We start from the raw sequence: 23,629 nt of genomic DNA, 5'->3' as shown, positions 1-23,629 counted from the left end.
TGATGAAAATTTTATGCAGGATATCAGTGAGGTAAAGTTTCAGATTGCTGCTATCGGAATGACAATTGTCTCTATCAGTTTTACTCTTCCAAAACAAAGAGTGGAGAATTCATTGTGGATACATGGAAACAGTCTCATCCCACCCACTGCAGACACATCCATGTCACCGGGAACCAGCTCTCCTACAACCGGTGCCGTCCCCCTTCGAGCCTTTGCGTGTCTTGACTGTTACCAAGTATTCTGATTGTCCCGAAGCTGATATTAGGTTTGAATTCCTGATGTGCAGTAACGAGAATCATTTCAATGTCTCAGATCAGTTAATTTCACTGATAACATCAGAGTCAATGTTCCAACGTCTTAAAGAAAGGAAAGATGCCTTGACTGTCTCTGGTCAGGCGGGCAGTTCACCCTTCATTCTCCTCTGATTCCGGTTCCCAAAGAGTTTCTAAAGATTCACAAAGCTGGAGACTGGGTTTTCTGTTCTGGTTCCTTCGCCATTTTCCCACCTGCCAACTGACAATATTTTCCAAAATCTCATCTCAATCCCTCAATGCAAGGCGCATCATGTCCAGGGATGAGGAAATTCAGTTTTGTGGAGAGATTATAGAGACCGGGTTTGTTCTCTTTAGAGCAAAGAAGTTTAAGTGGAGATTTCATGGAGCTATTCGAAATAATGTGGGTGGGGGCAGTGGGGACGGGCGGCTTGATGGCGCAGATGGGGAGAAACTGTTTCCAATGACGGGGATCAGTAACCAGAGGACTGGGATTTAAAGATAGTTAAGGAAAGACAGACTTGCATTTATACAGCGCTTTTCCTGACCAGCGGATGTCTGAAACCACTTTCAAGCCAGTTAAGCACTTTTTGAAATTAAAACAGAATATACTGGAGAAACTCTGCAGGTTTTGCTTTCCACAGACACTGTCAGACCTGCTGAGCTCTACCTGCATTTAATGTTTTTATTTCAGATTTCCAATATTTTGTTTTTATTGAAGTTCCTTCTGAAGGAGAGTCATTGTTTTTATGCTGGAGCACGGCAGCCAATCACTGCTCAACAAACAACCAAAGCCAGGGACTTGACAATGCACAGATCTTATAACCTTGGTTGAAGGATAAACAGTGACCAGGACACATGACTGCATCCTGCTGTCTTTAACAAACTTCAATCTGCAAGTTTTGGTGATGGTTCTGGCCAATTTCGAACGGGGCAACTCTTCACGTATGAGGTAAACATGATAACCACTGCATTGCAGAAACAGGGGACAGGAAAAAAGCTCAATGGGCCTCACTAAAATGTTAAGCGGTGACGTCATGCAGCAACACTTTGAGTCTTTATTTTGAAGAAATGGAATTCGGCTGTTCTCTTTGGGAATGCTGGAGACAGACTGATCAACAATGTCATCATCAAAAGGCACAGCTCTACAAGAGGCCCATAGTATCGATGTCAGATTTTCACAAAGAGCTTTCGACTTAATCTCAATTTCTTTGTCTCGTTCCATAACTCTGATTTTTTTCTCCCTTTCAAATCATTGTCCAATTCCCTTTTGAAAACTCTGAGTTAAGAGAAACAATACTGAAAGAGGTGCAGGAGCTGCTGCCGTGTCCATGCTCAGTGGGTGAAAATTAACAAAGATTCCCTGACTCGTTGAGATGAAGGGTTGGATTCGGAATTCTTTTACAATTATTCAAATTTTAAAAATAGTTGATTTCAAACCGAATTTTCAGAAAACAAATATCTGTTCTGACCAATCATCTCCTCATTTTCCTCAGTCGATACCTTTTACCAACATTTCATTGAGCAAACATGCACAGTCACCACAGGAAAAAAAACACATCATTTGAAACATTGAAATAGTGAAACACTGAAATAATGAAGTTAATAGTGGAGATGATTTCTGTATGTTACAAAGTGCAGGTTGATCTGATTAACTGGCGGAGTTGGTTCGTGTTTCCCAATGACCGATTTCTGCTCCTTTGCTTCTGTTCTATTTCGATGATAATACCAGTGAAGGGAATTAGGAGCACCTGTAGGTAACGTCGTAGTGTGGCCGAGCGGTCTAAGGTGCGGGATTAAGGCTCCAGTCTCTACAGAGGCGTGGGTTCGAATCCCACCACTGCCAAGCGTTCAGGTAATGTACCTTTTGGGATCTGCAGCAGCCCCATTCAAACCAACAGGTCAACAGATATCAGCTCACACCAGCGGAGTGTGCGGTGTTTAATTTTGATGGGAAGAACGAGGAGAGGCAATATAAATATGAATTTCTGTAGGGAAATGTCGAGGTGCGGAACTACAGGAGTTGACTTGCCCTTCCAGAGAGTCGACATGCTGAATGGCCGTCTGATGCGGCCGTCTATGATTTTATACAAACATCATTAATACAAATCTGGGGCTTGGATTCGTGACTGAGTGTTTAAAGCGGCATGTGTTGAATGCATTGGGACCTCCACAGGTAGGCTGGAATCCTGCCAATTACGCTTCTTATCATTCCTGAATTTTACAGTGTATCTGCACAATCAATTGTCCGAATAAGTAGAATAAAACCATCTAAAACCTCCAACGTTCTCTAATGTCTATTCGCCTGCAAACATTCACAAAAGTTGCAGCGAGAAATGGAACAAAAACGGAAACAGGTTGGTGTCAGGCTTGATTTCTGGGTGTTTGTCTCTCCTTAGAGACAATTCCTTGCTCTTTGTCACTCTTGGTGTATATGTCTGTGTTTGTTCCTCTGTGTGTGTCAATGTGGTTCAGTTCTCCAAGAGCATGAACATCTTTTTCCCATCACAAACTTTATTCACATTGGTTGTGCAGTTTCATATCAAAATGTCACAGAGAAAAATATCAAGATGGAAGATGCAGGGGGAGTTTGCAATGTTTGGAAGGAGGTGCAGCTAAAAAGTGGAAGCTTCAGCGAGAAGTTTTCTTCTCATTTAACACGAGATATGGAACCAGACCTGGGAGGTATTTGTGTCGTTGTAAACAGTAAAGTTTCCCTTATTTCCGCTATATTTTGCCTTGCAGCAACATTTCTCTGGTTTGGGCTTTGCCACCTATCACAGCCCTTCTCTCATTCCCTATCTTCACCTCTATATTTGTTCTCCACCTGTTGCACGGGTGACATTTCCAGCTCTGAGGCAGAACTCCAGCTCTCACTCCACTGATTCTGGCAGAGATGAGCGTCTTCTGTTTTTCATCAAGAAACAACCCAGACTCATTTTAACAGTTTGCACGAGGTCAGTAAATCTCCATTCCCTGACTGGGAATTAAACCTGGACCACAGCAGTGAAAGCGCTGAATCCTCACCACTAGAACACCAAGAAAGCTGCTCACAAGCCTCACCACGTGGCTTATCTATGCTACCTGGGCCTTTTATTTTTGTTTCAGACCTCTTTCACCAGAGACACGTTTCATAAGAACAGAAGAGCATTAATAATAGGAGCAGGAGTCGGCCATTCGGACATTCGGCCCCTCAAGCCTGTCCTGCTGTTCAATATTATCATGGCTACTGTGCCCCAGGCCTCAACTCCTCTTTCCTGCCAGCTCCTCATAGCCCTCAATCCCCGATATTTCAAAAATCTATCTACCTCCTCTTTAAATACTTTCAGTGAACTACCCTCCACAACTCACTTGGGTAAAGAATTCCAAACATTCACTATCCTCTGGAAGAAGAAATTCCTTTGCATCTCAGTTTTAAATGAGTGCCCCTGATTCTGTAACTATGTCCCCTAGTTGTAGGTTCCCCCATTAGTGGAAACATCTTCTCAACATCTACCCTGTCAACCTCCTCAGAATCTTGCACGTTTCAATAAGATCACCCCTCAGTATTCTAAACTCTAATGAATAAAGGCTTCACCTGCTTCACAGTTCTTGATAAGTCAACCTCTTCATCCCAGGAATCAGCCTAATGAATCTCTTTTGAACAGGCTGCAATGCCAATATATGCTTCCTTAAATTTGGGACCAAAACTGTACACAAGACTCCAGGTGCGGCCTCACCAACAACCTGTACAGCTGTAACAAGATTTCCCGACTTTTAAACTCCAACCACGAGCAAAACAGGCCAAAATTACTTGCTGCACCTGCATGTCATTTTTGTCTTTCATGCATAGGAACACCCAAATCCCTCTGTGCTGCACTTTTTTGGAGTCTCCCTCCATTAAAATAATATTCTGCCTTTTGATTCTTCCTAACAATGTGTATGATCTCAAACTTCCCTACATTAAACTCCATCTGCCAATTTTCGCCCACTCACTCAACCTATCTATATCCCTTTGAAGATTCCTCAGGTCCTCATCACAACTGGAGCTCCCACCTATTTTGTATCGTCAGAAAATTTGGATACATTACACTCCGTCCCCTCCTCCGTGTCATTAATATAGATAGTAAATAATTGAGTCCCTGGGACTGATCCTTGTGGCACTCCACTACTTGCGGCTTTCCAATCTGAAAATTCCCGGCCCTCTGCCTTCTATGTGTTAAATTGGGCTCTTTACATTGCAGGGTTTGTGTAGGGTAATAGGGATCACGGTCTCTCACACACGGAAAGTTTCCCGCTACATTGCAGGGTTTGTGTAGGGTAATAGGGATCACGGTCTCTCACACACGGAAAGTTTCCCCGCTATATTGCAGGGTTTGTGTAGGGTAATAGGGATCACGGTCTCTCACACACGGAAAGTTTCCCTGCTACATTGCAGGGTTTGTGTAGGGTAATAGGGATCACCGTCTCTCACACACGGAAAGTTTCCCCGCTATATTGCAGGGTTTGTGTAGGGTAATAGGGATCACGGTCTCTCACACACGGAAAGTTTCCCCGCTCGAAAAGGGGTAGAAGCATTAACAGAATTAAGTGTGAGGAAAGGTTGCATCTTTCCCGTTTGTTGTTAAACAGTAACCGGATGCATCTTCTCAAAACCACGTGACATTTATACTTCTCCAGGTTTCGAATTATATTCTGAAAAATGCATGGCTTGGAAGAAAGAGAGAAATATGGGGACGGATTTGCTGTAAGGCCGTTCGTACATGTGTGAGGTGTTGAATGAGCTGCTGATGTGCTGTGTCATCTGATTATTCTAATTTTAGATCAATTTCTCTGCCGCATGGCTAAGATTTTCAGCCAAATTGTACTTCCACAAAACAAGGTTCTGAAGTGCAATAAGACAGCCCAGTTTGACATTCTACGTCGTTCTGCAAGGAGCTGCGTGTTGTTTTTGTAGTCTAGTGGTTATCAAATTTGCTTTACACGCCGAAAGTTTCCTGAATCGAAACTCATTGAAGAACAGTAGAACTGGAAACATTTGTGGAAAATGTTCTTACCGCCATTGACAACCCGGATCTGAGTGACACTGAATGTTGATGGGGGAAAAATATTCACGGCTTCGCCTCTGAACCACCAAACTTTACAGTTAACAGCCGAACGCGCTGACCAATTGTGCTACAGAGACTGATGCAACTTTCTGTGTTCTTTGTACAGGTACAGCCAAGTCTCTTTGAACATCAGCACAAGTTTCTCACCTCTTCAAACATGTTCTGCTTTGTTGTTTTTTCAAACTATTTTTATGACCAAGTGAGTAACTTCAGACTTTGCTACATTTTTCTCCGTCTGTCATCTTGTTAGCCAATCACCTCTTATATATTATAAAAACAGAAAATGCTGGCAAAACTCAGCAGGTCTGACATAATCTGTGGAGAGGGAAACCGAGTTAACGTTTCGAGTCCGTATGACTCTCCTTCAGACCTGAAAAGAAATAGAAAGTTATAGAATTTATGCTATTCAAGCGGGGCGGGGAGGGGGCGGGAGGGGGGCGGTGTGGGGCGGGTAGAGCAGGCGAGATTGGATAGAAGGTCAGTGATAGGTGGGGGTGGAGGAGAGATTGACAAATGTGTCATGGACACAAGACAAAGGGAGTGTTAATGGCAGTGGTCAGGGCTGAAGAAGGTGCGGATAGTGGCATAAAAGTAAGGAAGCAGAATGTGTGAATAGAAGAACAAGGGTCAGCACTTTGTGAAAGAGCAACATGGAACAAGTAACAGATGGCTCTATTTTGGGCTGGTGTGGGGGGAAGTGCGGTGATTGGGGAAAAAGGATAGAAAAGGGGATAAAAGGGGGATAAAATAATGAATAAATTAATAAAAATAAGTAAATAAAAATAAAAATACATTTTTATAGCGAGATTTTAAAAAGGGTGAAATTAGAGGACAGAGTTTACGGTCTGAAATTGTTGAACTCAATATTCAGTCCGGAAAGCTGTAAAATGCCTAATCGTAAGATGTGGTGTTGTTCCTCCAGTTGGCGTTGAGCTTCACTGGAACATTGCAGCAGGCCAAGGACGGACATGTGGGCTTGAGAGCAGGGTGGAGTGTTGAAATGGTAAACGACAGGAAGGTCTGGGTCATACTTGCAGACAGACCGAAGGTGTTCCACAAAGTGGTCACCCAGTCTGCGTTTGGTCTCTCCAATGTAGAGGAGACCGCATTGGGAACAGCGAATGCAGTGGACCAAATTAAAGGGGGTGCAAGTGAAGCACTGCTTCACCTGAAAGAAGCGTTTTGGCCCTTGGAAAGTGAGGAGGAAGGCCCCTGAAGGGCCAACTGTCAATTGTTCTTTCACAGAGTGCTGATCCTTGTTCTGCTATTCACACATTCTGCTTTCTTGCCTTTATGCCACAATCAGTATCTTTTTTCGCCCTAACCGCTGTCATTAACACTCCCTTTGTCTTGTGTCCCTGACTCCTTTGTCAACCCTTCCTGATCCCCCACCTATCTCTGACCTTCTCACCTGCTCTACCCAACCCCTCGTATAACAGTATAAACTACATCACTTTTCTGCTTCCCTTTCGCTCTGAAGAGTCACAAGGACTCGATACATTGACTATGTTTCTCTCTCCACAGATGCTGTCAGATGGTGAGTTTTTCGCGCATTTTCTGTTTTTAATACAGATTTCCAACATCCACAGTGTTTTAAATTATTAAGTTGCTTCTTCTATATTGTTCTGCAGTCTCTCAGCTTTCTACATAACTCCACCATCTCAGCTGAAGGTTATCCATAGGTTCCAGAAAAGATTGAACTCGCACCTCCTGACTTACAAGACAAGTGTTGTAACCACTGAGCTATGGAGCCACCTATTAACTTAATCTAACGGAAAATCGACCATATTCAGTAAAACGAGGTGGCGGCTGAAGTTCCAGGTGGATGACATTTGATAGACCTGGAAATGTCTGAGAGGGAGAACAGGGAATTAAAAGATGCGACATGAAAGCGGCAGAATTTGATGTGTGTCAGTTACTTTCAGTGATGAATTTCTGCCGTGTGTCGCCTTGTCAGTTTCACAGGAGCCGCAGGGATGAAGTTGGTGGCACCTGGTTAAAATTAGGAATAATGAGAACTGTAGTCAGCAGGATTCAAACCTACAGGGGGAGAGACCAATGGATTTGAAATCCATCACCTTAAACATTCAGTCACGACTAACAGCAGCTTCCGAGCTCAAATGTGTCCTTGTCAAATCAGAAATGGCTACAAAATAAGTCACTCGGCCCATCGTGCCTGTGCTGGCTCTCTGGAAGAACAACTCAACCAATTCCACACACCCACCTTTCTCCCACAACAATTAATATTTGTATGGCCTCTCCGCGTTTTTCCAAACAAAATAAAGTTCACAACCCGCCCTGTATTCAACTAGAATCTCCTCTTGTTCTCCGAAAGGGAATTCCTAAAGTTCCCCAAAGTGGGAATGTGACTTAAACTGTGGCAGTGCTGGGATTCGGATCCAATCCTCCAGGGACTTGAAGAAACCCAAGTCCAAATCTTCATGTTACTGGGTCGGGAAAACTTTGTTAATTAAGGGAAACAGTGCATGGATTCTGCAGAAACTCCTTCTTCAAAAGTGAATTAGACAGTGACTTGAAATAGGGAAAAATTAGGCTTATGGAGAGAGAGAAATATATTGAGACAAATTGGTTCCTCTTTAAAAAGGAAGCTGGCACAGAAGAGATAATCTAATGACCATCCAACCTGCTGTGCCATTTGATGATGACATTGTTGATCGGTCTGTCTCCAGCATTCCTAATGAGAACAGCCGAATTCCATTTCTTCAAAACAAAGACTCAAAAATGCTGTTGCGGAACTGCATTATAGTCAGATGCATTTATCAATGGAGTTTCTGTAGTGTAGTGGTTATCACGTTCGCCTTACACGCGAAAGGTCCCCGGTTCGAAACCGGGCAGAAACTTTACCGCAACTTACACATTTAAGTAAGAGGAAAAGCTGCGTTGCTCCTTCTTGTTGTTGAATATTAGCTGAATGCAGTATCTCACAGCCGTATTGCACTTGCTCTTCGCCTTATCTGTTGGAACTCGCCGGGTAACAGGAGAGTTGGCGATTTCTGTCTTTTTTTGTCGCTTAAGGACCCAATGACAACCCGGGACTGTGAGACAATGAATGCTGCTCCAGCTAACAGCAATCGCTGTTGTCATTGGCTGAAGAAGTCGGTTGTGTTCTAGAGAAACGTGTCATTTTGTCGGAGAAAAGTGTCTCTGTTGAAAGAGGTTTGAAATGAAAATAAAAGGCACAGAAAGCATGGATAAGCCGGGCTGTAAAGCTGCAAACATGGGGGTCTAGTGGTTAAGGTTTGGCGCTTATAAATGTCATGAGAATGATTAATATAAATATGCATTACTTCTTGATTGAAAACTGAAAACGCATATCAGTTCCGCCTGAATCAGTGGAGTGGGAGCTGGAGTATTGCATCAGCGCCGGAAATGTCACCCGTGCAACAGGCCGCGAGCAAATACAGAGGTGAAGATAAGGAATGAGAGAAGCGCATGGCAGGCTGCAAATCACTGACTATAGAGACGGTGGTTCACGGCAAAATATAGCGGTAATAGGGGAGATTTCACTGTTTACACTGACACAAACCTCTCCCAGGTCTGGTTCCGAATCTTGTGCCAAATGACAAAAAAATTCTCACTGAATTTACTCAGTCCCATGACGTCAGAGGAGCTGAACACAAGGGAAGAAGGTGGATTTTGCTGGAATGGGTTGAAGATGATAGAATGACTGTGAAGGCAGCAGCAGTGGGGATGGAAATGAAACACTTATAGAAAGTTACTTTGAAACGGTAGTTGTGATTGGTTGATCAAGAGTGATATTTTTGCCAGTTTGAACAGCAGGAAGTTAAATCTGTCCCATTCCCACCCACATTTTGCACCATCATCCCTTTCGTCAGTTTCTGTCTCATGCCTTGTAACCTATCACAGTCCTTCCCTTTTGTCCTTTCACTCCCCTTCGCCTCTGGACTTGTTTTCCACCTGTTACATCTGTGACTTTTCCAGCTCTGATGAAAGATCATCCAGCTGGAAGATTAACTCTGTTTCTCACTCCACAGACGCTGCCAAACCTGGTTTCATTTAATCAGGAATTTCTGTTCATTGTGACAGTTCACACAGTAGTAAGGAAAAGGATTTCCTTGACCGGGAATTGCCAGTGAAAGCACCAAATCCTCAGCACTGAACAGTAACAACTTCCAGTGAAGCAGAGGGCAATTTTAACGCAGAAACAACCAAATCGATTTTTCACAAAGTGGGACGGAGAAAGACTCAGTTTGAGCGGTGATACTGCTGGAGCAATGGAGAGCTGGGGATCACCCATGGAAGCTGCAAAGTTTTCAGGAATAATGGCGCCTAGCGTGGGGCTCAAATACATGGCCCCAGAATTTAGAGTTTCATGCTCTATCGATTGAGCTAACCGGACTAGCATTTAAAGCCGTTCATAATCCAAAATAGAGGGATAGAAATCCTGATTTCCACTTGGTGTCTCAGCTTGTTCTGAGTTTAACTCATGTGAACAAAGCTTGTGATGATAAAAATGTGTTCATCCCCTTGGGGAACTGAAGCACATTGACACAAACACAGGATCACGGATAGACATTTACACTGAGAGTGACAGAGACCGAAGGAGAGGCAAACACAAAGAAAGCAAGGGCGACACCAACTTGACCAATTATTGTTCCTTTCCAGACTCCAAATTGAGTAAATGTTTGCAGATGAACAGAAATGAAAAAACGCGGAAGGGAAGCAGGTAAAGCACACGGGAGTGTTTGGAAGGTTTTTATTCAATTTAACCAATAACTAACCCTGGAGGCATCTAAAGGAAGATGTGCAGTCAGCCAGACTCAAACCTGCTTCAGGAGACCCCAATGGATTTCAAGCCCATCACTTTAAACACTTGGCCCCGACTACAGGCCTTATGGTGATTTTAATGTTGTTCATATAACATCCCAGAACTGTTCTAGTAGTGATAGGGAGCATTCGGCTCCACATCTTCCCGGTCACCCTGCAATTTACACTGACACTCCTTGTTCTTCCTACCAAAATGAAGATCTTAAAAGGACGCCGACTTCGAGCCGATTCTGAGATGATGTGACTGAAAGGGCAACACACACAGGAGACTGAAGCCTAAACCCAAACCCCTGAGACCGCTCGGCCATGCTATCTCCACTCAATGCACACTAACCATTGCCTTGAGTGGTGTTTGCACTGAATTACAACATAACCAACATAACCAAGATAGTCCATTTTACCCCCCGAGCCCCTCATAGTATCATAGTTTCAGGTCAAAAGTTACCCCACAGATAGAGGCCATTCAGCCCGTGTGATAGCAACATAGGGATCAGGAACAGGAGCAGGAATAGGCCATTCAGCCCTTTGAGTCTGTTCTGCTGTTCAATAAGGTCATGACTGATCTGGTTTTGGGCTCAACTCCAATTTCCTGTCAGCCCACCATAACCCTTGACTCCCTTGTCTATCAAAAATCTGTCTAAGTCTGCCTTGAATAAATTCAATGACTCAGCCTCCAATGCTTTCTGGGAAAAATAATTCTACAGACTAACAACCCCCCGAGAGAGATAAAAAACTTCTCATCTCCGTCTGAAAAGGGAGACCTCTTACTCTTCTGGAAACTAACTCGCCTGGTCCCACTCCCTCGCCTTTTCCCCAGAGACCTGGATTTTCTGTCCAATCCTCTTTTGAAATCCACGATTGAATCTGCCTCCCCCACACTCTCAGGTAGTGCATTCCAGATCCTAACCACTCGCTGTGTCACAGAGAAACCCCTTTAGAATTATTGGCTTCGGGACAATCAGAATATTTGGTAACAGACAAAACACTGAAAGTTTCAAAGGGAGACGGCAACTGTTGTAGGAGAGCTGGTTCCGGTAACATGGATGTGTCTGCAGTGGGTGGGATCAGGCAGTTTCCATGTATCCACAATGAATGTCCCAAATTTAATTTTGGGAGAATGAAACTGACAGAGAACAATTGTCATTCTGGTAGCAGCAATCTGAAGCTTTAACTCACTGACCCCCTGCTTTAAGGGATCTCTAAGAGTCAACTTTCATCAGTCTCTGTTACACAATTGATCAGTGCACTCAGCTGAGAACTGAAAAACATCGGTGGTTTGAGGCCACCCAGGGGCGATTCCGTCGTCGTTTTCTCCCCATCAACATTCATTCCCACACAGGTCTGGCTGGCTCTGTGTCTCTGAAACTACAGGAAAATATCGCCCAACGTTGCAAGCTCGACTTTTACCCACTGAGTTCCCGCATCAATCTTCATATCTGAACATTCATTTCAAAGAATATTCTGAATATTCATTTTAAAGAAAATAAACCATCATGTACCTCCATCTAGCCAAATAGAAATCGATGAAGTTATTGGATCAAACAAACGCATCAAGTTTTCTCTCTTCCTCAGCTCCACAGTGAGTGAGACAGGGAAATGCAGCAATTATGCAGCCCAACACTCTCCAATCAGCCGCTGCCAGAAGAAACATTTTTTTAAAACTGTTATTATTTTGCTGAATTTTATTATGAGAAAGAGTGAAGAATCAGGGAGGTGGTGGCTTAGTGGTATTGTCACTGGGCTAGTAATCCAGAGACACAGGGTAATTCTTTGGGGGCCAGGGTTGGAATCCCACCTGGAATTGAAAGTCTAATGGTGACCATGGAACGATTGTCATAAGAACTCATCTGGTTCACTAATGTCCTTTAGGGAATCAAGAATGACACCAACCTGGTTCTGTGTTTGTTTTATTTTCCAGTGCTAGTTTCATGACAGTTTTCGTGAATGAACGGAAATATGAAAACTCTCGAATGTTTGGTTGGAGTAGATTCAATTTAACTGATAATTAACTCTGTAGACAGCGAGTTAAAACCAGGGAAAATGGGAAGCGGAAAACCCCAATGGATTTGGACTCCAACGCCTTAACCACTCGGCCACGATGACTGGTCCTCTGCACAGTTTAATATTGTTGGTATAAAATCATAAATGCCTACAGCAGAAAAGGAGTAAATTCGGCCCATCGTGTCCGTGTCGGCTCTCTGGAAGAGCAATTCAACTAATTTCATAATCCCACCTTTTTCCCACAGCAATTTATATCGACCCTGTCCCTCCTCGTCCTTCCTGTAAAAATGAAACACCCGCATACATACCCCTAAATAAAATTTGTGCTGGCACGTGTTCGACCTGCTGTTCAAACGGCTCATGTACAACTTACAATTTCCTAAACCCACCAACCTCATCACTGCGGCTCCTGTGAAACTGACAACGGAACACACGGCAGACATTCATCACTGAAAGTAACTGACACACGTCAAATTCTAAACGCTTCCATGCTGCAGCTGTTTCTGCTTCTATCCCTGCCTCGCCTCCATCTCCCTGTGCCCGTTAAACTCCCAGGTCAATTAATTGCTTGATGCAGGCAAAGTCAGTTCACGAACCCAATTTTTCCCTGGAAAGCAGGGACAAGGAATGTAAGACACGAGGCTTTGAGTTGGGATGGGTTGACAGGAGCTCATTTTCCTGATTGTCCGAGGTAGTGATTGCAATAATGTGCACAGTGTCAATTATCCACAGCCAGACTCTCCTTCCAATCTTGTGCACCTTGTTAAGCTTTGAAACTGTTAATATTTTCACACTGGATTTCAATGTGAAGAAAGCGGAGCTGGGAGGAGTTTATGTTGTTCAGTCGATGTACTGCAAGAAGGTACACAACAGGCTCATGATAAAAGTGCCTATTTTGAAAGGGATGCTCCATCTCCATATCATTATGGTTATCCAGAAGCCCTGTAAAAGGTGCAAGAAAGATTTACTGGAGTGATGCCAGAACTGAAAAGTTATAACATTCAAGAACGATTGAACAGGTTAAACAGGTTTTCTCTGGAAAGCAGGGTGAGGGATGACTTGATCGAAGCTGTTAATATTAGAAAAGTGTTTGGAAGATGTTTCCACTTGCGGATAGACAAGAATCAATATAACTTAGTCACCAATAAATCCAACGTCCATTTCAGAAGCAAAATCTTTGACCAGAGATAAAGGCTGAAAATGATAGAAATACTCGGAATATCTGGGAATTTCGGTGGATTGAGAGTCAGAGTTACGTTTTCAGGTCTGTGCACTGACTCAGTACAACCCTGCTGAAAAGTCACACACCTGAGAGGAAAAATATGTCCCTCTCCGCTGACGTTACCAGTCCTGTTTCGAATTCCAAAATGTCATGTTTTTATTTCAGATTTACAGCATCGTTTTTCTCTTTTCCTTGGATGAAAATGTAGAACACAATTCCAGAAGAATTTGAGATCCAAGTCTGAGCTGCACACTCCTGGGTAAAGTCAAACGTTGAAAACATTATTCACCAGCTGAATGTGGAAATGATTCACTTGATCATCTGATGAGTTGACACAGCAGCAGTCACATCTGATGGAGAAAATTCTGGTAGTTCTTGTGTGCAAAGTTTGGTCACCAGTCACCAGAGGCTTTAAAAGTTCAAAAGATTTAAGCCGCAATAGGCACATTCTTACTGGCAAGACGGAGTTTAAATGTTGAGTGTGTGGAAAGAAAAATAATTTCTTTGCCTCACCTGCAAAGAATCCAGTGAATTGACATCTAGCTGTAAGGGTTTGTTCTGTTGTTAATTGCACCCAGGACAGAAGTGTGGTAGAGGCATGTGCACTTTGTTATCTCAATTGATATAATAATTTAATATGTTGACCCTAAATCTCCAGTCATTATCGGATCATTAAACAGTATCGGCTTCTAATGGCGGACCTGTCACCCAGCATTCACAGCGGGAAAGAATATGCCTGATACAGTTCTGCTGAAGGGCCATGAGGGCTCGAAACGTTGACTGATTTCTTCTCCGCCGATGCTGCCAGACTTGCTGAGTTTTTCCAGGTAATTCTGTTTTTATTTTGTTTTGGATTTCCAGCATCCGCAGTAGCTTTTAGCTTTTTGTTTTTATCTGCCTGATACAGAGTTCGGCGTTCGGCGCATGCGCATTGCGTAGTGTTATTGTACATGCGCATTGTTGTCTCCTACCTGCGCATGCGTGGTTCTGTCTTGTGACCAGAGCAGCAGAGAGCGGTAAGCAAATGGCGACAGCAGCAGAGCAACAGAGTTAGTGGGTGGGCGGGAGGAATGGAGCCAGCGGAGTGGGCAGGGAGGTTTCATAAACACTTGTTGCAGGCCGAAGAGCCTTAATCAGAAACTATCGGCCCCATGTTTGCAGTGAACAGACCGGAAATGGCTGGGTCTCTCCCTCTGCTCGGCCCGGGGGAGCGGCTGTGTAGCAGGGCGCATGCGCGGTTATCCTGGTCCAGGTAGCAGGAGGAGCGAATGTTGTGCATTTCTATCCTGAACTCTCAGGGATGGATTTTGGAAACTCCTTTTACAGGGGGTTAGAAGGGGAGAATTTACACACAGCAAACTCAAACCAAGAGGAATTTTTATCTCTTGCAATTTCTATCCTGCACTGACAGTGATGGATTTTTTTTATAATCTCCTTTTTACAGGATGTAAAATGGGAAGGATTTACAGATGGGAAACTGAAACCAAACATCACATCAAGATCCAACAGAGTCACTCGATTCATCAGCCTCTGACTGTGAGCATTGAGTTCCAGCTCACTCAATCACTCACTGTGTAATTTTTTTTTCCTCACTCCCCCACCACCACCCCACCCCCCGCCCTGCAGATCTTTCCTCAAATCTTAAATCTGTGTCTGTAATCCTTTTATGATCAACTAATGTGAACATCATTATGTACCTTATCTCAACCTATCATAAACTTATACACCTCCATAAAATCTCCCCTCAACCTACTTTGCTCCAAGGAGAACAACACCAGTTTCTCCAAACTAACCTTACAACTAAAATCCCTCATCCCTCGAACCATTCTGGTTAATCTCCTCTGCACCCTCTCAAGGACCCTCACATCCTTCATAAAGTGAAGTGATCACTGGTTTGCACAGACCCAGATGTTCCGTGCCCATGTGTGTGACACCATTACACATCAACAATTACACGGCGAAATCATCCCGCACCCTGGGCGTTTCCTCAGCTGGAAGATTTTTATCTGATTCCAGTGCTTCTGATATCTTTCCAGCTGCAGGACCCAGCAGGACATTTTAAATTTAAAAACTGTATTCTTTCAGAGTTGAGTATTTTTGACTATTCATCTGCAGTTGAGAGCTTTTAGTGCTGTGCTCTGTTATCTGTTTCATGGCTCTAGGGTTGGTGTGGTTCCTTTACTGTGGATCTGAATCCATGTCCATCTATTGCTCTTTTTCATCCTCTGCCCTCCCTGATCACCTCTCTGCCATTTTCTAACTTTCTCTGTCACTAATTACGAGTGTATTTTAACTATGTTTAGGATTTTACTGTTCCTTCTGCCAACTGTGTCTAAATGAGGTTTCCACTGCTGCCCATCCCCTGACCATGTGCTGCTGGCTTACCAGCTTTATCTTCCCACAGTATCTTTCAGGAATTGTTTTTCCTGTGCTACAGTCCATTTCTCTTCCACTTTAGTGCCTGTGTTGACCATCAAATTCTTCCCACCCTGAAATGGTAAATCATTAATTCTATTTTGTAACGGAACGTACCAAGGTGTTTCACAGAAGTGTTAGAAAGCAACATTTGACACTGAGCCACATGAAGAGATATCAGGGCAGATGTACAAAAGTTTACTGAAAGAGGAAGGTTTTATGGATTATCTTAAAGGAGGAAAGTGAGGTGGAGAGGTTTAGGGAGGAAGTCCCGGAGGTTGTGGCCCTGGCAGCTGTTGGGGGAGACACGAAAAGTGGAGCAGTCAAAATCAGGAATGCTGAGCAGGTCGGAATTAGGGAAGTGTAGATATCTCAGAGGGTTGTGATGCTGGAGGAGATTACAGAGGTAGGCAACGAGAGACCATGGAGGGATTTGAAAACGAGGATGAGAAATTTAAAATTGAGGTTCTCCTTAACCCACAGGCTTTGTAAGTCGGTGGATACAGGGGTGATGGCTGAACAAGACTTGGTGCGAGTAAGCAGAGTTTTGTATTACAGGGAGGTTGAATGTGGGAGGCTGGCCGGGAGTCTCTTACGATAGTTACGTCTAGAGGGAACAAAGGAATGGATGACAGATTGAGCAATTACATACAGGGCTATGCGGCTAGTGTGGGAAAGGACTTTGATCGGATTGAATGGCAGAGCAGGCTCGACGGGCTGAAGGGCCTACTCCTGCTCCTATGTCCCTATGAATGTCTGGTTCAGCCTCAGACAGTTGTCAGGGAGAGCGATGGAGCTGGTGGTCAGGGAGTGGAGTTTGTAGCGGGGACTGAAGACAAAGGCTTCAGACTTCCCAATATTGAAATGGAGGAAATTTCTGTTGATCCAGACAAGTCAGGATGATGTGTGACTAGGAAGGGATCTTGGAGATGATGGTGTTCACATACACCTGCGACCCTGTTCCTTTAGGTGGTGGAGGTTGAGGTTTCTGGAGACTTTGTCAAAGTTCTTGTTATGTTGTAGGTATCCCTTGACACCCTGCCTCTCCCACTTCTGTCTCCCTCTCCTCCCTTGTAGGCCAGAGTCTTGTGTAGGCCCAGACTGGGTGGCAGGTTCCATTCCCTGAAGTATATTAGTGAACCAGTTGAGTTTTTATGACAATCCAGCAGCTTTCATGGTCACTTTTTTCTCGTGCCGGCCCCACAAATTCCCAGATTCATTCAGCTCAATTTCACAACCTGTCTTTGTGTTTTTGTGGGTTCTCTCTCACTCCTTTTTTTCTGTTTTAAATCAGTTTCACAGGGTATTAGAAGGGGAGGATTTGCAGTCAGGAAACTGAAACCAAACATCACATCAGGATCTATTGAAACCTAAATATCATCGGATTTTGAACATGGAAGGAAAAGGCACCGTTCACAATAGGGAGATACCGTGGAAATGTGGGGATTGTGGGAAGGGATTCAGATACCCGTCTAAGCTGGAAACTCATTGCCGCACTCACACTGGGGAGAGGCCATTCACCTGCTCCCAGTGTGGGAAGGGATTCAGTCAGTCATCCAGCCTGAAGACCCACCAGCGAGTTCACACTGATAAGAGGCCTTTTAAATGTTCAGACTGTGGGAAGTGCTGGAAAGGGTCTGAGGAACTGACGCGTCATCAGCGTGTTCACACTGACAAGAGACCGTTCAGGTGCTCACATTGTGGGACTGGATTCAGATGTTCATCTCATCTCACAGGACACCAGCGAACTCACTCAGGGGAGAGGCCGTTCACCTGCTCTGAGTGTGGGAAGGGATTCACTACCTCGTCCAGCCTGCTGAGACACCAGCGAGTTCACAGTGATGAGAGGCCCTTTCAATGTCCAGACTCCGGCAAATGCTATAAAAGCTCTGGGGCGCTGATGTGTCATCAACGCATTCACACTGACGAGAGACCATTCAGGTGCTCTCACTGTGGGGCTGGGTTCAGGTGGTCATCTCAACTCACTGTACACCAGCGAGTTCACACTAGGGAGAGACCGTTCATCTGCTCCGAGTGTGGGAAGGGATTTACTAAGTCATCCAGCCTGCTGACGCACCAGCGGTTTCATACTGGGGAGAGGCCGTTCATCTGCTCCGAGTGTGGAAAGGGATTCACTCAGTCATCCGATCTGCTAACACACCAGCGAGTTCATACTGGGGAGAGGCCGTTCAACTGTTCCGGGTGTGGGAAGGGATTCACTTGCTTATCCCATCTGCTGAGACACCAGCGAGTTCACACTGAGGAGAGGCCATTCACCTGTTCCGGGTGTGGGAAGGGATTCACTCGCTTATACCATTTACAGAGACACCAGCGAGTTCACAAGTAACTACACTGATTAGATGTTGTTGTGAAATCACATCCAGGACTGAACCATGTTCATTGGGGGCTCTTTCTGCTGATGTTAATAAACTCCAGGTCAGATATCGGGAGTAATATTCTGAATAAAAGTCAAATAAATCAGCTTTGTGTTAAACTCAGCGTGTATCAAGTGTTTTTAATCTCTCAGACACAAGTTAGTTCCCTTTGAAGGGCTCTTCCTCACCCCTGTCTCCTCTATCGTCACCTCCAACAACAAGTGTGAGGAGCTCATGGGGCAGAAAATTACGCTCGGTGGGTGAGTGTCCCGACGTCATTGCGCAGTCCCGCAATATTTCACCAACAATTAAGAAGCCTGTAAGGCCAATAAAAAGTTAATTAAATTCAAATTTACACTGCCCATCGAACCTAATGGTTGGCGGGCGGGCGAAAAGGCCAAGCGGCCTTTACCTTTTTCAGGAAACCTCATCCACGGGCGGGACGAGGTCGCCTGAAGCAAATCAAATTTTACACTTGAATTAAAAACATGAAACAAAAACAGAAAATGCTGGAAAAACTTAGCAGGTCCAACAGCGTCTCTGGAGAGACAAACAGAGGTTTGCTTCTTTGCAAAAGTATTTTGCAGTATTTTGCTTTATTGTATTTAATTCACTGCCACTTCTCTTCCAGGAATACCTTGAAGAAGTACTGCTCTGCAGTATTTTGCTTTTATCTTATTAATTAAAAACATGTCCCTGCTCATGTGACAGAGTGACATGAGGGGACATGTTTCATAACATGTATAAAATCTTTAATATATATTTTTTGAAATCATTCCATCTCCCTGAGACAGCTCTGTGCCTCAGGGAGATTATGTAGCTCACTCTCGCATGCATGCACAAAGGTCACACTCGCCCAGCTCGCACTCCACCCCCCGCCCGCACAGGCAGCGCTGAGCACTGCTGCTCACGTTTCACACAGCGCAGGCCTTAATTGGCCCCCAGCATGAAATTGCCTTCCGGGCCTGATTGCAGGCAGTGGTCAGCTTCCCGACTGCCCCAATCGCCCCCGCCGAGCCCGCACGCCAAGGGCAAAATTCTGCCCATGGAGCTTCTTTGTCACTAAGATTGAGACAATCCAATCAGCTGCCTCTGCTGCTTCCCTCCCTTCCACTAGCCCACCGGGACAAACTGTCTGTAAAGATCCCCCTTGTCTGAGCCCTGAACTCACATCTTTCTCCAGTTTCTTTCCCACCTCCCCTCATGACCTCTCAATGCTCATCTTGTCCATGAGACCCACTTTCTGCTGTACTGACCCCACTCTCACTGAACTACTGATCATCCAACTTCTCCATGTTAGCTGATATTATTCACAGTTTTGTCTCTCTCTCTTCTGGTACAGTCCTTCTCACCTTTAAATCCACCGTCCGGACCAATCCTAAAAACAGGATCTCTCTTTGCCCCTCCTATTTCTCATCTACATGCTGCCACTAGGTGGCATCATCCAAAAGCACCGTGTTAGTTTTCACATGTACACTGACAACATCCAGCTCTACCTCACCACCATCCCTCTCTCTTCCTCCACTGTTACTAAATTATCAAACTGCTTATCCCACACCAAGTACTGGATGAGCTGAAAATTCCTCCAATTAAAAATTAAAGACAAAAGCCATTGTCTTCAATCACTACTACAAATTCTATCCCATAACTACTGACACCATCCCTATGAGTTATCATAGGGATACATTGTCCTATGTTTATCAAGCCAGGAATCTTTCTTCCTAAACAAGGGAGAGAGAGAGAGCTATTTCTGTAATGTTGAATAAATTTCTCAAGATTATGTAAGGTTAATTAGACAGTGATTTCTCACAGATCTCCCCACCTTGAGAAGGGAATATCCTTATTGATTTCTCACAACTGATTTCTGACTAACCTCACTGTTTCAAAGCTCCGAGCTTGTTTCCCTAATTTCTTGATGACAAACCATAGATAACATACTAAAGCGACTAGAATTATCAGAATCAGCAAAACAAACCTTTGAGCTGCCACCAAGAATAAATGTCAAACCTTTTCCACTAAATGATAACTATCGACTTACATTCATCCTCCCCATCTGATGATCATCTCACACAATTCTAAATTATTGACATGTCATAAATACATCTGGTTCAAACAAAAGTTCATGCATGGACTGTAAATATTTTCCAGCTCTCTATTCACCTGCATCCACCTTGTGGATATTTTCAAAATGCAGATTCTATTTCCCTCTTCAAATTAATTTGATTCGCTTTGATATGTTCAATGTGTTTGAATCTTTCCTGAATGTTTGAAAGACACTTTTCTATGGAATATGTGTTACTGTCTTGATAATTTAAAAAGTTGTTTCATTCCACTGGCCACATGAATCACTCATGTTCTGTTTTTTTTTATTCATTCATGGGATATGGGCTTCACTGGCTGGGCGAGCATTAGTTGCCCATCCCTAGTTGCACTTGAGAAGGTGTTGAGGCAAACAGAACTGCAGTGAGTACTCCAAATGGGACCTAACTAATGCTTTGTACAGCTCCATCATAATGTGAATGCTCTTGCATTCAATGCATCAACTAATATGTCAACAATGTTTGACACAAGCTGATTTATTTAACCTTTATCCAGAATACTAGACTCCAGCCCAGTTACAAGGATTATTAACATCAGCAGAAACAAATCCCAACTGTCAAAAAGAGCATGGTTCAGTTCTGAATGTGATTAACAGCAACAATAACAGCAGAATCCAACCCTGGGAGTCACTTGTGAATACACCGGTGTGTCTGCAGGGTGGATAAATGACTGAATCCCTTCCCACGCATGGAGCAGGTGAACAGTCTCTCTCCAGTGTGAACTCGCTGGTGTGTCAGCCGGAGGGATGGGTGAATGAATCCCTTCCCACACACGGAGCAGATCAATGGCCTTTCTGCAGTGTGAACTCGCTGGTGTGTCAGCAGATCCATTTTGCTTTTATAGCTTTTCACACAGTCGGCACATTTAAAAGGTCTCTTTTCAGAGTGAACACGTTGATGTGAAGTGAGCTGGGTTAGTTGAGTGAATCCCTTCCCACACTTGGAGCAGTTGAATGGTTTCTGTCCAGTGTGAACTTGCTGGTGTGTCAGTAGAATCTTTCTGCTTTTAAAGCACTTTTCACAGTCAGAACATTTAAAAGGTCTCTTGTCAGAGTGAACAAGTTGATGTGAAGTGAGGGTACTTATCTGAGTGTATCCCTTCCCACAGTCAGTGCAGGTGAACGGCCTCTCCCCAGTGTGAACTCGCTTGTGTGTCAGCGGGTTGGATAACTGAGTGAATCTCTTCCCACACTCAGAGCAGGTTAATGGCCTCTCCCCAGTGTGAACTTGCTGGTGTATCAGCAGATTCCTTTTGCTTTTAAAGCTCTTCTCATATTCACAACACATAAAAAGTCTCATGTCTGAAGTGTTTGAGGTGAGGTGAGGTGGGTTAGGAGAGTGAATCCCTTCCCACACTCAGAGCCGATGAAAGGCCTCTCCCGATTGTGAGTGCGCTGATGAGTTTCCAGCTCAGATGGGGATCTGAATCCCTCCCCACAGTCCCCACGTTTACACGGATTCTCCATGGTGTCGGTGTCCCCGTGTCTCTCCATGTTGGACGATCAGTTGAATCCTTGTCCACACACACAACACTTGCACAGTTTCTCCCCGTTGTGCATGGTGAGATGTTTTTTTCAGATGGTGTAACAGGTTAAAGCTCCTTCCACAGGCAGTTCACTGGAGCACTCTCACTCGGGCGTGTCTGTGTCTCAGTGCATTTCCAGTCACACTGACGTTTGAAATCTTTTCCCACAGACAGAAAAGACAAATATTTCTCCTTCCACAATCAAAGATCAATGATATTCAGGTCCAACGTCGGGAATTATAGACCAGTCAGCCTGACATCGGCAGTGGGTAAAATTCTAGAGTCCATTATAAAAGATTTAATAGCTGAGCACTTGGTAAACAGTGGCAATATGGGACAGAGTCAGCATGGATTTACGAAAGGGAAATCATGCTTGACAAATCTACTGGAATTTTTCGAGGATGTAACGAGTAGAGTTGATGAGGGGGAGCCAGTGAATGTGGTTTATTTGGACTTTCAGAAGGCCTTCGACAGTGTCCCACATAAGAGATTAACATGTAACATTAAAGCACTTGGGATTGGGGGTTGTGTATTTATGTGGATAGAAAACTGGTTGGCAGGCAGGAAACAAAGAGTAGGAATAAACAGGTCTTTTTCCAAATGGCAGGCAGTGACGAGTGGGGTACCAAAGGGATCGGTGCTGGGACCACAGCTATTCACAATATATGTTAATGATTTAGATGAGGGAACTAAATGTAATATCTCCAAATTTGCTGATGACACAAAGCTGGGTGGGAGGGTAAGCCGTGAGGAGATTGCAGAGATGCTTCAGTGTGATTTGGACAATCTGAGTGAGTGGGCAAATGCATGGCAGATGCTGTATAATGTGGATAAATGTGAGGTTATCCAATTTGGTAGCAAAGACAGGAAGGCAGATTATTACCTGAATGGCTATGAATTGAGAGAGGGGAATGTGCAACGAGACCTGGGTGTCTTCGTACACCAATCGCTGAAGGTAAGCATGCAGGTGCAGCAGGCAGTAAAGAAGACAAATGGCCTTCATAGCAAGAGGATTCGAGTAAGGGGCAGGGGTATGTTGCTTCTATTATTCAGGACCTTGGTGAGACCACACCTGGAATATTGTGTGCAATTTTGGTCTCCTTCTCTGAGGAAGGATGTTCTTGCTATAGAGAGAGTGCAACGAAGGTTTACCAGATAGGTTCCTGGGATGGGATGGCGGGACTGACATATAAGGAGAGATTGAGTCGGTTAGGATTATATTCGCTGGAGTTCAGAAAAATGAGGGGGGTAATCTCCCAAAAACCTATACAATTCTAACAGGACTAGACAGGGCAGATGCAGGAAGGATGTTCCCAATGGTGGGGGAGTCCAGAACCAGGGGTCACAGTCTGAGGATATGGTGTAGACCATTTAGGTCTGAGATGAGGAGAAATTTCTTCACCCAGAGAGTGGTGAGCCTGTGGAATTCGCTACCACAGGAAGTACTTGAGGCAAAAACATTGCATCCTTTCAAGAAGGAGTTCAATATAGCTCTTGGGGCGAAAGGGATCAAAGGATATGGGGAGAAAGCGGGAGCAGGCTATTGAGTTGGATGATGAGCAATGATCATGTTGAATGGTGGAGAAGGCTCGAAGGGCCGAATGGCCTACTCCTGCTCCTAGTTTCTACGTTTCTATATTTCGATGTTTCTTGGTGAATCGAGTGACACTGTCGGATCTTGATGTGATATTTGGTTTTAGTTTCCTATCTGCAAATCATCTCCCTCTTGTACCCTGTAAAAGGAGTTTACAAAAATCTTCATTGTAAGTACAGGATAGAAATTCAAAACAGAAAATTCGAGTTTCTTTGGTACATTCTTCACCC

At 44.2% G+C, this 23,629-nt stretch overlaps 1 protein-coding gene and 1 non-coding gene across 2 annotated transcripts in view; both read left to right on the top strand.

Annotated features, from left to right (window-relative positions):
• Positions 1 to 2,842: 2,842 nt before the first annotated feature.
• Positions 2,843 to 23,629, top strand: part of LOC144673399 (uncharacterized) — a 30,234-nt gene continuing 9,447 nt past the window's right edge. Inside the window, exons 1-2 of the mRNA XM_078535259.1 lie at positions 2,843 to 2,957; positions 17,420 to 18,149. Coding sequence (XP_078391385.1) covers positions 2,843 to 2,957; positions 17,420 to 18,149 — 845 coding nt within the window. The remainder of the gene's footprint in view (positions 2,958 to 17,419; positions 18,150 to 23,629) is intronic.
• trnav-uac (transfer RNA valine (anticodon UAC)) lies at positions 8,148 to 8,220 on the top strand. The gene has a single exon. It is a non-coding gene; the product is annotated as a tRNA-Val (tRNA).

Source organism: Cetorhinus maximus, unplaced genomic scaffold, assembly GCF_964194155.1.
Source record: "Cetorhinus maximus unplaced genomic scaffold, sCetMax3.hap1.1 HAP1_SCAFFOLD_360, whole genome shotgun sequence".
Classification (NCBI taxonomy): domain Eukaryota; kingdom Metazoa; phylum Chordata; class Chondrichthyes; order Lamniformes; family Cetorhinidae; genus Cetorhinus; species Cetorhinus maximus.
The sequence above is the reverse complement of the archived record's forward strand: the minus strand, read 5'-3'. Positions and strand labels throughout refer to the sequence as shown.